This window comes from Lagenorhynchus albirostris, chromosome 20 (assembly GCF_949774975.1).
Source record: "Lagenorhynchus albirostris chromosome 20, mLagAlb1.1, whole genome shotgun sequence".
NCBI lineage: Eukaryota > Metazoa > Chordata > Mammalia > Artiodactyla > Delphinidae > Lagenorhynchus > Lagenorhynchus albirostris.
In genome coordinates, this window is record NC_083114.1 from 53,924,590 (window position 1) to 53,939,736 (window position 15,147).

Consider the following 15,147-nt stretch of genomic DNA (forward strand, 5'->3'; position numbering starts at 1 on the left):
TGGCCCTACCCCGGGGACGCTGGACAGACGGTCCACCTGGTCAGACCACCCAGCACCCCCAGGCCACCCAACTCACCACCGCCGCAGCAGTGTCAGCAGCCAGGGACGTCCAGCTGAGAAGCAGGGCCACCACCCCACAGCACAGCACCCTAGGAGAGAGGCAGCTGCCGGTGGGATCCAGGCCGAGGCCGGCAGGTGGGGGACCCCGTGATGGCTGTCACCCCGCCAATCATCAGCGTCCTCCCTCTCGGCTACGATCTTGTCCCCCCGACCCCCAGACTCTTGCTGTGGCCCTGAGGGCAGCCTCAGCCCCTGCCCTGACATCGCCCCGCTGATCGCTGGCGGAGGGATATGGACCGATGCCCGGGGTACAGGTCCCTGAGCCAAAGAGACACGGCAGTGAGGGCGCAAGCTGAGGAAGTGAGTGTCTCTAACGCCTCAGCTGCTCAACAGTCAGGCCCAGGAGGGAGGGGACACGTGAAGAAAGCCTGGTGTGGCTTGGTGTCCAGATGGTGAGCCAGTGGCTGCTGCCCCCACATCCTCCCAGCCCTGCCAGGCCCTCATCTCTCTGCTGGCGGCACTGTCACCCCACACCCTCGGCCAGCTCCGGTCCCAAGCCCAGAGGCGGGGCTACTCACGAGGCCAGGAGGCACCTGGAGCTCTTGGCCAGTCCCAGGCAGGCGAGGAGGCAAAGGACCAGGTCCAGGACGAAGAGCAGGAGGTAGGAGAGCCACCTGAGCAGACCGGAAGGGATGGTCAGGGGAGCAGGGCAGAACTGCCCAGCTGGGGTCCACCAGGGAGGCCTGGACCACTGCCCCAGGCCCGCTGGACCCTTCGTGATTCAAACCGCCCACAGCCAGTGGCTAAGCAAACTAGAACAGGGGACGCCCCTGCCCCGGACAGGAAGAACCCAGCGTGCACGGTGGACAGCTCCTCTGGGCTCTGGGAGCTGCACCCCGCTTCTGCCCGGACAAAGGAGTCACCTTCCCCTGCCCCAGCTGAACGTCTGAACCAGCATGGTCCCCTGAACTTTCTGCAGTGATGCAAGTGGACCACCTCTGCACTGTCCACTCTCTCTGCCACTACCCACGTGTGGCCAGGAGTGTGAAACATGGCTGGTGCAACCGAGGAAATAAATTTCTCCTTTCATTTACTTTTGTTTTCCTTTTTTTTTTAACTTTTTTTAAAAAATTGAAGTATAGTTGCTGTACAAGATTACATAAGTTTCAGGTGTACAATATAGTGTCTCACAAGTTTTGAAGGTGATACTCCATTTATAGTTATTATAAAATATTGGCTACATTGTACAATATATCCTTGTAGCTTATTTTATTTTTTTAAATTTAATTTTTATTTTATATTGGAGTATAGTTTTTTTCTTTCTTTTTTGGCCACACCCGGCGGCATGTGGGATCTTAGCTCCCCGACCAGGGATCGAACCCACGCCCCCTGCAGTGGAAGCGCGGAGTCTTAACCACTGGACTGCTAGGGAAGTCCTGGAGTGTACGTAGTTGACTTACAATGTTGTGTTGGTTTCAGGTGTACAGCAAAATGATTCAGTTATACATATACAGATATCCTTTTGATTAGTTTTTTTTTGTTTTGTTTTCTGCGGTACGCGGGCCTCTCACTGTTGCGGCCTCTCCTGTTGCGGAGCACAGGCTCCGGACGCGCAGGCTCAGCGGCCATGGCTCACGGGCCCAGCCGCTCCGCGGCATGTGGGATCTTCCTGGACTGGGGCACGAACCCGCGTCCCCTGCATTGGCAAGCGGACTCTTAACCACTGCGCCACCAGGGAAGCCCTTGATTAGGTTTTGATTTCAACCACCTTTTGTGCCAGGCACCGAGCTTAGGGCCAGGGGATTCTCGGATGCGTGGGTTCATCCCCAGACCATCAGGAGCTCGGGGTGGGGCAAGGGAGCCCAGGCCAGGTCATCCCGGGGCACCAAGAACCTCCAGGCCTCCCAGCCCCTCACTCCTCTGGCCTTTTGCTGCCCACCCAGGGCTGAGGTGATGGGGAAAGGCAGTCACACAAGCTGGAGAACTTGGCAAGTTGCACCCCCCCTCCCCCTTGAGCCTCAGTTTGCAAACCTGTGAAGGAGGCCGGAACTCTGTGAGGATTAAGTGCTCGCTAAATGAAAAGGGAAACAAAGAAAGGCAGAGGGATTCCGGGATCCCTGCTTTTCTGCTTCTCCAAAGCACGGGCTGCAGAGCCCAGGGTACCCAAGTCCAAGGGCACTGACAAGACCCCAAGCAAAGCACCCTGGTTCGTTCCCTTCCAAACAGGATCCCAAGGTGCCCTCACACCTCAGCTCCAGCCTCGCTGAGCAGCCACTTCCATCGGCCCTGCGCTGGGGGACCAGTCTGAGCGCTGGGGACTGGTGGACGGAGAAGGCAGGGAGCAGAGAGAAGGGGCTTCTCCTAGTCCCAGAAGAGGGAAGTCTTCTGATCATTATGTCTCTTGATGCAAAAGCCAAGCAAATTCGTTGACTTCTCTCCAGCAAATGTTTTCTGCTTCACTAATACCACAAGGAGGGTAGGAAAGAGCTTGGAGTGTGGGGAGGGAGTGGGGTGGAGCTGGAAGAAAGTGACAAAGAAGCTCCAAGTCAGGGAGAGCACGCTGGAGGCCGCCTGGCAGCCAAACCAGGTTCCTTCCCCCTTTACGAATGGAGGCTAAACGCCTCAAAAAGGGGGCAAATCAAAATCCTCGATTCCCTGCCTGGAGCGGAGCCGGGGCAGCCACTGTAGTCTCTGGAGCTCCCAGGAATGGACCTAGCGGCTCTGGGGAAGTGCAGAGCCCGCCCCGCCCACCACTAGGACGAGGCCACCAAGAGCCAGTCCTTCCTAGAATCAGAGTCGGAGCTTGAAAGAACCTCAGGAACATCTAGCATTAGAATCTCATTCTACAGGGCTTCCCTGGTGACGCAGTGGTTAAGAATCCGCCTGCCAATGCAGGGGACACGTGTTTGAGTCCTGGTCCGGGAAGATCCCACATGCCATGGAGCAACTAAGCCCGTGCGCCACAACTCCTGAGTCCGTGCGCCACAGCTACTGAAGCCCACATGCCTAGAGCCCGTGCTCCGCAACAAGAGAAGCCACTGCAATGAGAAGCCCGCACGCTGCAAGGAAGAGTAGCCCCCGCTTGCCGCAATTAGAGAAAGCCCGCACGCAGCAACGAAGACCCAACGCAGCAAAAAATAAATTTTTAAAAAAAGAACCTCGTTCTACGATTGTTAAACTGAGGGAGAAGAGCCTGGACCAGGAATTCCAGACTCTCCATGTCTCGGAGCCTTCCTACAAGAGACACAGCCAGCCACCAGGCGCCTCTCAAAGTCCTGGTTTCATGTTTCCAACATATAGGTTTCTTGTTACCTCTCTCTCCTCTACTCTGCACATTAGCAGGAAATCAGTTAGGACTGCTTCTAACCGACTCTCCACGAGGACTGTGTTTCAAGGCATCCACGCCTCCTTGTGTAGTAAAGGGTTCCTGGAAACAGCTCTGCAAGGCGGATGCATTTTCCCAGAGGAGCCCGGTGATGACTTGGGGATGTGTTTCTAACCAAGAACTTGGCTCTCGCAGGAGCAGCTCAGGCCCCTACTCTCTCAGCTCCTCCCATATCCGGTGTTGATGCGATTGCTGTTACACCCTTTGTAAGTCTCCGGAGAGGAATCTCTTGGCTTTTTAATTGCCTCCAATACTTAGCCAGGCCTTGTGTAAAAGTACTAAAAAGAATTTGCTTAGCTGGATGGCTGTGCTCTAGAACCATTTGGAAAGCAAAGATGTGGAGGCTGTCCAAAGGAGACCCAGCCCCTAAGGCTGGTTAGGTCATGAAGAATAAAATAAGGCTTTTGTTTTAGGGCAGATCAGGCAAGAGGCGGGAGCAAACAGCAGATGAGGGGAAGGGACAGAGCATCACTAACGTTCAGAAGCCACAGGTGCTAACCTTGAACTAGACCTGAACAGGGGTGGAAGCTGGGGATGGGGGCTCCAGAGGACGCTCTCAGTCGCCCACATTGAAATAGATACTGTGCAGCCGTCACCACGCTTACCCCAGTTTTCCATAAAATCATCTTAAACGTAAGTCCCGGTTGATACATACATTCTGACTTATTTCACCACAGTCATTCTCAAAGTGCCCGCATTAGGCCCTTCGGCGCACATGGCCCCAGGTCAGGTCCACTCAGAGAGAATGGCAGGGTCAAAACGGGTACCACGACAAAAGATGTAGGAGGCTCAGGCAGTGACTGTCCCTCACGTCACAGGACGAATCAGATGCCCCTGTACTGGGTCACAAGTCACAACCAGTCCTTAGAGTTGGCAGTTTGTTTGTGGTCACTTGGGAGAAAGGTGCTTTGCACGTGAGCGAAAAAAAATCTGGTGGGAAGCTGCATTGGTGACATCTGGAAAGGCAGGGGCTGGATGGGCGGAAGGGGAGGAACAAGGAGCGCTGTCCAGGGTGGGGGGGCCTCATGAGCTCCCCCTGGTCGGGGCCTGGCCATCTCCTACCCCGGGGAAGGGAGAGCCCTGGATGGGGAGGTCTCTGGCCAGAGGCCACCAGAAGCATTTTCTCTGGGTCAGTTCAGCCTGGGATGAGGCTTCCTCATAAAGGGGAAATGAGCCCAGAGTAAACTGTGCAGCGTTGTGGTAAAGACTCTGACCTTCGCTAATGGCTTGAAGGGGAGGCAACAAAGGGGGGCGGAGGGGGGGTGGCGGGAGGGGCATCCAAAGAGCGGACACCTGCTCTTCAGGGCTCCTGTGTCCATTGCTCCCCAGCACTGCCTCCGTGCCAGGCGCCCTGCCCTGGGTGCGCAAGGACGTGTACGCCATGAGTGGGTGTCACCCTTCGGCTGGGAGCCCCCCAAAGCCGGGACTGCCTCCTCCTTTCTTGGTTGTCCCCAGAGTGACCTTCACCAGACCCTGCGCGTGGAGGGAGGGCAGCCGGTCCCTGGTCAGCTGGCCTGTGTCCAGTGCCTTCACCTGGGATGGGGTTTGGGTGATGGGGAGGCAGGGGAGACGTAAATGAAACCCCAAAGGCTCGATGACACAGGTATGAACCTGCATACCTGACATGGCAAAGGTGGGGTGGCGCCCCGCAGCCCACATCACTCAGGCTGGAGGCATCTCTGAGCTTGCTAAGCAGCTGCCCCTGGGGAGAGGCAAAGAGGCTGCCGTCTCCCCGACGCCCTGCACCTCTGGGGCTGAGAATGCAGGTGCAGGGAACCCTGTCCCAGAAACCCGGGCAGGTGAGGAACCCATAAGCCACCAGCACTTCACCCAGCGCCAGCCGCAGAGGATGCTGGTCCCGGAGGAGCCCCTTGCTGCGTGCGGGGTGGGAGGCCAGGTCCAGCCTCCCGCGCTGAGATCTCGGCACATCACTGCCCCTCCCTGGGCTCAGCGCCCGCCTGTACAAGCAGGCTGCGCCACACGCCCACCGCTCGGCCCCCACCAGCTCTCACGTCCTAGGGGTTTCAGTCATTAGGCTTAAGACCTGCTGGTGCCACTTCCCAGCCCAAGCCCCAAGACGCTGGCTTGGATGAAGGAAGCTGGGGCAGCCCCATCACCCCTCCCCGGGGCCCCTCACCGGTAGTACTCCACGTAGCCAGTCTGGTTGACCAGTTGGGTCAGCTCCTCGGTGACCTCTGTCCACACGGGCACCCCTGCCAACTGCACGATGATGTTGCCCGCCATCTGCTGCATGAGCTTCAGCGTCTGGAGGTAATCGCCCCGGGTGGCAAAGATCTCACTGAGCCGGGCCAGGTGCTGCTCGAGGTCGACCTTCATCTTCTGGGTGGTTCCAGACACCTGGGGAGGGGCGGGGCTTCTGAGTCTGGCCTCGGGTGGGAGGAAGCCAGAGAGGTAAACCCTCTGCCTCAAACTCTGGAGGAGAAGAGCTTGGCCTTGAATGAGTGCCCCACGGGCGCCACCCCCAGCCCTGAAGAGTCACGAGGCTGTGGTCCAGATGGAGGATGGACAACAGAGGCTCCCACTACCCGCCCAGCCCATGGGTCCCTCCATCCAGGGGACAGGCTCGATCTGGCCCTAACCAGGACCTGGGCTCCAAGACACAGTGCTTTCCTAGAAAGACAGACCCAGATGGGGAAACAAACAAGAGAAGCCATTTTTCTTCCTTGAAGATTCTCTTCAAAGTTTAAACACCTTGGGTGATGAATTCTTTTGGGGGGTGAGGAATAAAACGTTTAAACTGAAGAGTCCCTCTGTTGCTACCTGACCTTTTGTTCCCACAATAGGCTTTCTCAGCGTCTCACAAGAGAAAGGCTTTGTTGTAGAGCAAAGGACAGCCCACAGCGTCCTGAACCCCCCGAGTGAGGGCAGAACAATGGAACTTTGAAATAATACAGGCAGACGGGATCCTGCCTCCGAGCAGCCGGGACACGTGACAGGAGGAGGAAATCGGCGCCTTCTCTGTGCTTGTCCACCCGCCTCCCCGCCCCCCCCCCCACGTTTGTCCTGCCTGGAGCTGAGCAGAGCCTGAAGGAAGCATCTTTCTGCTCAGAGGTAGAGAGGGAAGGTCAATGGAGGTGACTCTCCTGGGCCTGCAAACAAGGACCACAAGAATTAGAAAGGTGCCTCTCGATAGCCCAGATGCAGGGTCCCGGCAGGGGCTGGAGACCCAGCCTGGGAACCCCAAGCACCTCCCTGCCAAGCCCGTTCTGAGCCTGGGTGTCAGCACGAGGGGAAGAAGGGCTTCGTTGCTCTGAAACTGTCATGCTATACCAACAAGCACAACTGGTTGGAAGCGGGGAGTGTGCGCTATTCCTCCAGGCAGACTTCAGCTCCCCCTGGTCTGGAAGGAAGAGAAAAATGACCCAGAATGGGAGTTCCCTGGCGGTCCAGTGGTTAGGACTCTGCGCTTTCACTGCCGAGGGCCGTGGGTTCAATCCCTGGTCGGGGAACTAAGATTCCACAAGCCTTGTGGTACTGCCAAAAAAAAAAAAAAAAGACCCAGAAGAAGGTTTAGGAGTGTCCAATGGGGAGAGCTCTGCAGAGAGGTGATCAGACCCCACTCCTGGCAGCAAACGCTGTTTCTCCACATCAGGGGGGACTTGACAGCAACTTTGTGGCCTTTCACATCTGCGCTAGGCTAGGAGTTCCTGGTTCCAGAAAAGAGAATGGCCCCCTTTGTTGCATTTTATGTTTTTCAGTGTCAGCGGCTTGTTCCTTTTCCCGGCTTGTTGCTGGTTCTTACAAGCTGGCTAAGGACTGAGAGATACCAAAGTGCAGAGATGCTGGGCATGTACAAATGAATTCAATAACTAAACCTCACCCTAATAAACATTCCTCTTCAATTCAATAAGATCAACGGACAAGTGCTTTGCAGCCATTGATCCAAAGGCACTCAATAAATGTTAACATTGGGAGCAAGACCTGTACTGTGTGATATTTTCATATTCCTATATGATACCGAGCACACTTTAGATCACAGGGCCGTTAAAAATGCTCTGTAGGGGGCTTCCCTGGTGGCGCAGTGGTTGGGAGTCCGTCTGCCCATGCAGGGGACGCGGGTTCGTGCCCCGGTCCGGGAAGATCCCACATGCCGCGGAGCAACTGGGCCCGTAAGCCACAACTACTGAGCCTGCGCGTCTGGAGCCTGTGCTCCGCAACGAGACAGGCTGCGATAGTGAGAGGCCCGCGCACCGCTATGAAGAGTGGCCCCCGCTCGCCATAACTAGAGGAAGCCCGCACAGAAACGAAGACCCAACACAGCCAAAAAAAAAGTGCTCTGTAAACTTTTCCTGTAAGACGACTTTTTTCCCCCTTCCATAGCTCTATATGTTTAACTTCTCTATTTCTTAAATTCCTCCTTGGAAAAAAACCCCGAAAGCCAGGCCCTCTCTTTCCTCCTGATGTCTTCCCATAGGAAACGAAACAAAATAGAAAAAATTAAAATCACAGTGTTGACCTACTTACACCCCCGGCTTCCCCACTGCACCTCCAGTCCTTGGAGGTTCAGCACAGAGCTCCCCACAGGGAGATGGCGATGGGCACACTCAGAGGTGGACCAGGCACTCCCACGGGGAATCGGGAGGGCCGGCTCAGCTCCCCAGGCTGGGGTGGGGTTAGGGGCGAGCTAGCAGGTGGTAGAGGAAGCTGCTGCCCCAGAGGATGGAGCCGTGGTTCTCCAGCTGTGGCCCCTGGACCTGTTATCAGCTGGGAACTCGTTATAAATGCAAATTCTCAGCCTGGTCCCAGACCTACAGAATTGGAAAGTCTGGGGTGGGCCCCCGCCATCTGTGTTTATCAAGCCCTCCAGGGGATTCTGTTGCAAGCTCAAGTTTGAAAATCTCTGAGACGGAGGAAGCTCCCTCCTAGAGAGGGAGTTGATGAGGTTTTCTAGACAGGCAGGGGATGAAGTACCAGAAGATGAAGGGTGGAGGCTTGGCAGGCCGGGGGCAGGGCCCCCATCTCAGAGCCTTGAAGGGAAAGGCTAAGACCAGACCCCTGGGTTCCAGTACTCGCTCTAACACATACTAGCTCCCTACCCTGCAGCAGCAACACGACCTCTCTGTGCCCAGTTCCTTCCCCAGGGCTGCCCACAGGCCTGATGCCAATGCAAAGGGGAACCCAGAGGAGCCTCAGTGGCCACCAGAACATGTGGCTCAAACTCGAGCCAGCTGAGCTCCCAGGGGCTGTAGAGCCCAAGGCCCTGGTTTTAAGCCGAGACCCCAGTGGGCTAGAGGTGTGCAAGGTGCCCTGAGTGAGTCACTGGGGCCCAGACCGGGGGCGCTGGATCCAGAGAAAGGACCCACCTGGCCCTCCCAAAGGACCCTTTGTGACCCCCCAAATCAGAGTGTGCAGCTGATCCAGGACCCTCCCGCCGCCCACCGAGGCCCAGGGCTCCCTCAGGGAGGAAGGGCGCAGGCCTGGGGCTTCTGGTCTGGGAAGCGGAGCCTGGGAGGGCCCACCTCGCTCTGGCCCAGGTCTTAGTCGCCTGACTTGTCTCCTGAGTGCCGCCGCCCCCCAATCCAAGCCTCCTCTCTCTTTCGTGGTGATTACGGTAACACACACAATTACAGTAATTATAATAACGGCACCATTAGCATAGGGTCCCCCCTCCCAATGTGGAGCGTTTTTTGTAGATTACCAGGCACTTTCATGGGCATTATCTCATCTAACATCATTTATGTGATACTTGGCCTTCACCCCCCTCCAATCTGGGGAGCCCTCTAAGATCTGCTGCCTCCCCTGGAGCCCTTGGGACTGGGAGTGTTGGGTGCCCACCCGAGGCCCAAACCAGCCCCATAGGCCCAGCCAAGGACGCAGGTCAACACAGGAGGTGGCCATCAGGACCCAAGCAGCTCCTGGCCGGCTGGACCATCACCAGAGCCTGGGACGCCTGCCTTCACTTTTCAGAAATGGTGGAGAGAGGATGAGGGGCTGACCGCCAGGGACACACGGAACCCTTCCCTTCAGGAACATGGGGGCATTTAGAGACCTGGGGTCTGATGCACAACGTCCACCCCTGACCCTGGGGAGCGCTCAGCTGGGGTGGATGGGCCCAACCTGGGGGTCTCGGGCCCAGCTCATCTACGGCGGATAAGGACATGAAAAGCTTGAATCTTCCCATCAGGGCGGCTCTGGGACTTTCTTCCTCAGCCCTGGGGAGCCACGGGTCATTCCTTACAATGGTCACAAGTCAGCCAGTGAAGGTCATGGCTCTGGGGCTTCCCGGGGAAGGGATTCTCCTTCAGGGGCTGGCTCTTCCTCCAGTGGTTCTGTGCTGGTGGGTGGAGCCCCTTGCCCACCAGGGCAGAGGGGAAGGCGGGGGTCCCCAGGGAGTGAGCTCCCCCCAGGCCCCACCCAGTGCTGGTCAGGCGGCGTTCGGCCCCTCAGCTCCCCCATCCCAGCCGCCCCATCCTCACCCCATTAGAGCTGCTCCAGCCCAGTGTCCAGGCAGCTCTCAGCCCCCAGGGATGGGTCCCAGTGGACACAGGGGGTGGTTGGATGAGCTCAGCAGGAGAGCTGGGCCCCTGCTCTGGTGTGTGACCCTCGGCTCCCCCGAAGGACCCTCTCTGCGGCCAGAGCCACGGCACCCAGCACCCAGCCGTACCCCCGAGGAGCAGCACAGCTGTCTCTTTAAGGGAGTCCCTCCTGGGAGGAGCCGGGCTGGGGGATTAAGGCCTGAGAGGAGCTTAAGGGAGAGGAGGGGCACTGAGGTCGAATCCTCCTGAAGCCGCACCAGGAGGAAGTGAGGTCCACAGGCTCCGGTCGGGGCTGGCTTGCGCGGCTGAGGCTGCCTGACACAACTGCTCATTTGCTGAGGTCACCCCTCTACTGGGGAACTGGCCCAGAGGTGACGGCGGACAGGACTGGCATTTCTGAAAACTGCCCCGGAGCCTGGCTCCTAGGGCGCCAGGGGCTGCTGGGAAATTAGCTGCAAAGAGCCAGTGCTTCCAGAGAGAAAGTGACAAGCGCTGGGGGCCATGGGCTACCTTTTTTTGAAGACCCTGACTCTCCCCGCCCTCGAGGCTCAGCAAGTGGACGTCCTCCTTGGGCGAAAACCCCTTCCTCTCCTCTGGCCAGCCCAGCACATCCTTCACCCTTAGCCCCCAGCTGGGGTCACGGCGCCTGGAAACCAGAGCCCGGAGGACACCCTGCGGGGTTTGGGGCTCTTCACTTGTTTTTGAAGAGTGTTGACATCTCCTGGACGCCACCCACCATACTCTACACCCAGCACTGAAAGTGAACACAGAAAACACCGCGGGGCCGACTGTCCACATTCAGGGGCCTCTTGAACAAATGGCACAGTGCTCAGCTCTGCTGAAGATGGACGGGCTCTGAGCCCACAGCCGTCCTGGCCCCCAGGACCCCGCAGCCTTTCTCCTTCGGTCCTCACTCCTACCCCTGCCCCCTGTGCCCCCCGCCCCCCAGCCTGGGGAGCAGAAATCGCCGGTTGGCTCCTGGCGGGACCAACTGGCAGCCCCAAGGGGAGTCCGGGCCCCCTTGGAGCCGAGCTGGCTGGGCTCTGACTGGGGCTCTCGTTCCCACCACGCTGACCTCACCGGCTGCCCGCGACCTTACCAGCACATCGATCCCAGAGAAGGTGTGGTTGGCATTGTCCAGGGAGTAGATCAGCTGGTACACCCCGTCGTTGGCCTCGCTGTTTCCATAGAAACCAACGCCCACCGCAGCACTAGAGGCAAGACCCCAAAGTTAGAGGTGACACCCAGAGGAGAAATTTTGTTAGTATACTGTTTTTTAGCGCCGTTTAGACTTCACAACGAAACTGAATGGAAAGTACAGCAATTTCCCATATACCCTGTGGCGCCTCAGACGCCCAGACAGCCTCCCCAGCCGTCAACAGCCCCCGCCAGAATGGGACAATTGTTACAACTGATGAACCTACGTGGACACGTCGTTATCACCCAAAGTCCACAGTTTACATTAGGGTCACTCTTGGTGTCGTAGAACAATCTTATGGGTTTGGACAAATGTATCCGCCATTATAGTTTCATACAGAGTAATATCACTGCCCTTAAATTCCTCTGTGCTCTGCCCGTCCATCCCTCCCTCACTCCTAACCCCTGCCAACCACTGATCTTTTTACTGTCTCCATGGTTTTGCCTTTTCCAGAGTGTCATATGGTTGGAATCCTACAGTACGTAGCCTTTTCAGACGGGCTTCTTTCACTTAGTAATATGTATTTAAGATTCCTCCATGTTTTTTCATGGCTTGATAGCTCATTTTTCTTTTTTTAAGCGCTGAATAATATTCCATTGTTTGGATGAACACAATTTAGCCATTCACCTACTGAAGGGCTTCTCAGTTGCTTCTAGGTTTTGGCAATTATGATGAAAGCGCCTTTAAACATCCATGAGAGCGCGTTTTTGACTTTAGCTGAGGAACTCTTTCCTGGGGGTAGGGGAGAGGGGGTGGTCTAGAGTTCTGGCAGATGGGCTGGCCGGGGGAGGGAGGAAGGTTCTGGGGCAGCGGTCTCTGGCCTGGCCAACTAGCTCTGCAGCACATTTCATTCAGCCAACAAGAAAATACTCCTGTTCTCCAGTCCCGGGGCTCTGAAGGGTGGAAGATTGCTGGCCGGGCCCTAGGGATTTTGATGCTACAGTAGGTCTGGGAGGGGCTCAGGAACTCGTACCTTTGCCAGCTCCCCAGGTGACTCTGACACACATGGGCTTGGGGACCACTGAGGTCTCATGAAATCACACTCACCTCTCCCAAACCCTCCAAGGGTTGGGGATGCCCCCTCCCTTCTCTATCCTTTCACCTCCACTTCCCCACACAACACACGAGGCATCTGTCCTGCTGAAATGTTTCGGCTTCTAGAAAGTCCCTTCTTAGTGTGAGTTAGGTTGAGCTGAAGCCTACCACCTTAAATCACGTACCTGCTGGCTCCTGGCTGTCCTCGGGGCCAGACTGGAATAAGCTTCCGATTCTGCAAGGCACCCTGTCAGACATCTGAATGGGGCTCCGCGTCACCCTTTTTCTGCTCTACGAGTCAGATGTGTCCTCCAGGCCCCGGTCTACGTCACCCTCTGGTTCAACTCTCTCTAATCATGTCATGTCACCCTTAAACGTGGCCTCTGAGTGAAGCACCCAAGCCCAGCTGGTCCCTCCAGCTCCGAGCACAGGGGGCTAATGCCCTGGGGTCCTCCCTCCCTGTCACTGACCTTGTGGTCCATTAATATCCCTGGATTTCTCCCCAGGAACTGCCGCTAAGCGCAGGCGTTCCTTCTTCCTCTAGTGCCGTATTGCTTTTTGTTTTGTTTTAACTAAAAGAGGAACTTTAAATCCATCCCTGTGAAATTTCATCTAGTTGGTTTTAGTCCAACATTCCAGCCTGAACAAATCATTCGAAGTCTTGCCTCTGTCACTGATCATACTTTCTCTGACTCATACCCCTGGGGGTTCTCTCAAGATTCATTAAACAGCCTCCTTGAGTTTTCATCCAAAACGCTGATTTTGCGGGGGAAAGATGAAGACACATGTGCAAACACTTTTACCCTTTTTCTTTAAACAGGGCAGAACCTGGGATGGAATCCCCTGGGAGACTGTTCTAGAAACCTCCTTCCAGGGTGCCTTTGACCCCCATTCAGTGTTTCTCAGAAAGCGGTCCATGGACCACAGGACAGAATCACCTGTTAAAAGCGTAGGTGGCGGGGCGGGGGTGGGGGGCACACCACACCCATTTGTTACCAGTATGGTCTGAGAATGTGCATTTTAAAACAAGGTTCCTATCTGCTTCACGTGTCTGACGCACGCACGCATGCACGCACCAGCTACAGTTTGGTGAACCCATGAGTAAATCAGTATTCTTTGCATTCAACCAGAATTGTTCAACCAGGTTTGAACCCACTTAACTGCACCACCACACAATCCGTAAATACAGCATCCGCAGGGATACTGAGAGGACCTTGGTCAAATGCAGAAATATTCATACATTAAATGTACTGTATTTCTATGAGCTTCTCTTTAGTCACTTCATCTTTTAAATTTCAGTCTGCTCTGAAAAATACCTTTCGTTTGCTCCTTGTGTTTCTAACTTTCTCTGCTAGTTCTCTGTGTCATGAGCCAGAGTTTTCTGGGGACTCGGCCTCAAGCCAATGCTCTCCCATCCTTTTAACTCTCCCTTTCCCTCTTTTCAACAACGGAGGATTCTACTTTTGCGTCTTCTCATGGTCTATGGATTTATCGGAGATGATGGTTCAGGAGGGGCTGTGTAATTGCACCCAGTCTTCTGAGACAAGTCTGTGGTGCTAACAGCACCGCTCTCTTAATCAAATGTTATATCACTCCCAAAGAGAGGTACACTGGGAATTCTCCTCATATCCCTTTTGCCTTGTTCATTCTTTCTTCTACGGATTGAATCTCCCCTCTTCTCCGGGATCCTTGCTGTCAGAGCTCAGCAAGACCCCCGCCTCCTAATCCCCCCAGCCTCACCTCGTATCCCTTCTCCTTCTGCTTTTGTTGCCCCCCCCCCCCGCTTCTCTCCCTCAACTCACTCCAGCTGGGCTCCAATCTGAGCACGACTCCAGTGAAGGTAACTGTGGGCCTCCACCGCACTTGCTGCCTATCCCCCACCCTGCTGCACCCCCACCCCAGCCCCCTCGCCCGCCCCTCTGCTCCAGCCACACTGGCTTCTCTCAGTGCCTTAAAAGTTTTGTGCATCCCACTCCTGGGCATATACCCCGACGAAACTATAATTCAAAAAGATACACGCACCCCTATGCTCATAGCTGCACTAGTCACAATCGTCAAGACACGGAAACAACCTAAATGTCCATCGACAGACGAATGGATAAAGAAGATGTGGTCCATGTACACAATGGAATATTACTCAGCCATAAAAAAGAACGAAATAATGCCACCTGCAGCAACATGGATGGACCTAGAGATGATCATACTGGGTGAAGATAAGTCAGACAGAGAAAGACAAATGCCATACGATATCGCTAATATGTGGAGTAATCTAAAATATGACACAAATGAACTTATCTACGAAACAGAAATAGACTCACAAAGAACAGACTTGTGGTTGCCAAGGGGGAGGCGGGGTGGGGGAGGGATGGGTTGGGGGCTTGGGGTTAGCAGATGCAAAGTATTATATACAGAATGGGTAAACAACAAGGTCCAACTGTGTAGCACAGGGAACTCTATTCAATGTCCTGGGATAAACCATAATGGAAAAGAATAGGAAAAAGAATAACTGAATCACTTTGTTGTACGGCAGAAATTAATACAACATTGAAAATCAACTATACTTCGATAACATAAATTAAAAAAAAAAAGCTTTGCTCCCCCTCTCCCCGCCCCCCCGCCACAGGGCCTTTGCACACACTCCAATTCCCTCTGCATGGAAGTATCTCCTCCCAGCTTGCCCCCACCTTTGCCTAGTTCACGCCTTCTCATCCTGTTGGTCTTGGTGCCCTTGTCACCCAGTTCACACCCAACTCGAGTGGGCCATCCAACTTCACGCCTATGCCTTGTCTCCAAAATTACCCTTTAATTCGTAAGTACTCAGATCAAACAAGCACATGATCCTCTGTCTCTCCCAACAGACCGAGAGCTACAAGAAGGCAGAACTGGTGGCTGTTTTTCTGATCGCCGGCTCCCTCGTGCCCGGCCCAGGCGACCTGGAGAATTCTGAAGGAGGAGCTGTGCCACATACACTC

General features: G+C 55.4%; 1 protein-coding gene across 3 annotated transcripts in view; it reads right to left on the reverse strand.

Annotated features, from left to right (window-relative positions):
- The window catches only part of TTYH2 (tweety family member 2), a 39,425-nt gene that overhangs the window by 15,259 nt on the left and 9,019 nt on the right, over positions 1-15,147 (reverse strand). For 2 of the 3 annotated variants that reach the window (XM_060135200.1, XM_060135201.1), the window contains exons 3-6: positions 11,042-11,153; positions 5,583-5,803; positions 639-734; positions 77-149 (exon numbers count right to left, since the gene is read on the reverse strand). In XM_060135200.1, coding sequence (XP_059991183.1) covers positions 77-149; positions 639-734; positions 5,583-5,803; positions 11,042-11,153 — 502 coding nt within the window. Of the gene's footprint in view, positions 1-76; positions 150-638; positions 735-5,582; positions 5,804-11,041; positions 11,154-12,645; positions 12,665-15,147 lie in introns of those variants that run through there. The other variant, XM_060135202.1, reaches the window with a different exon arrangement.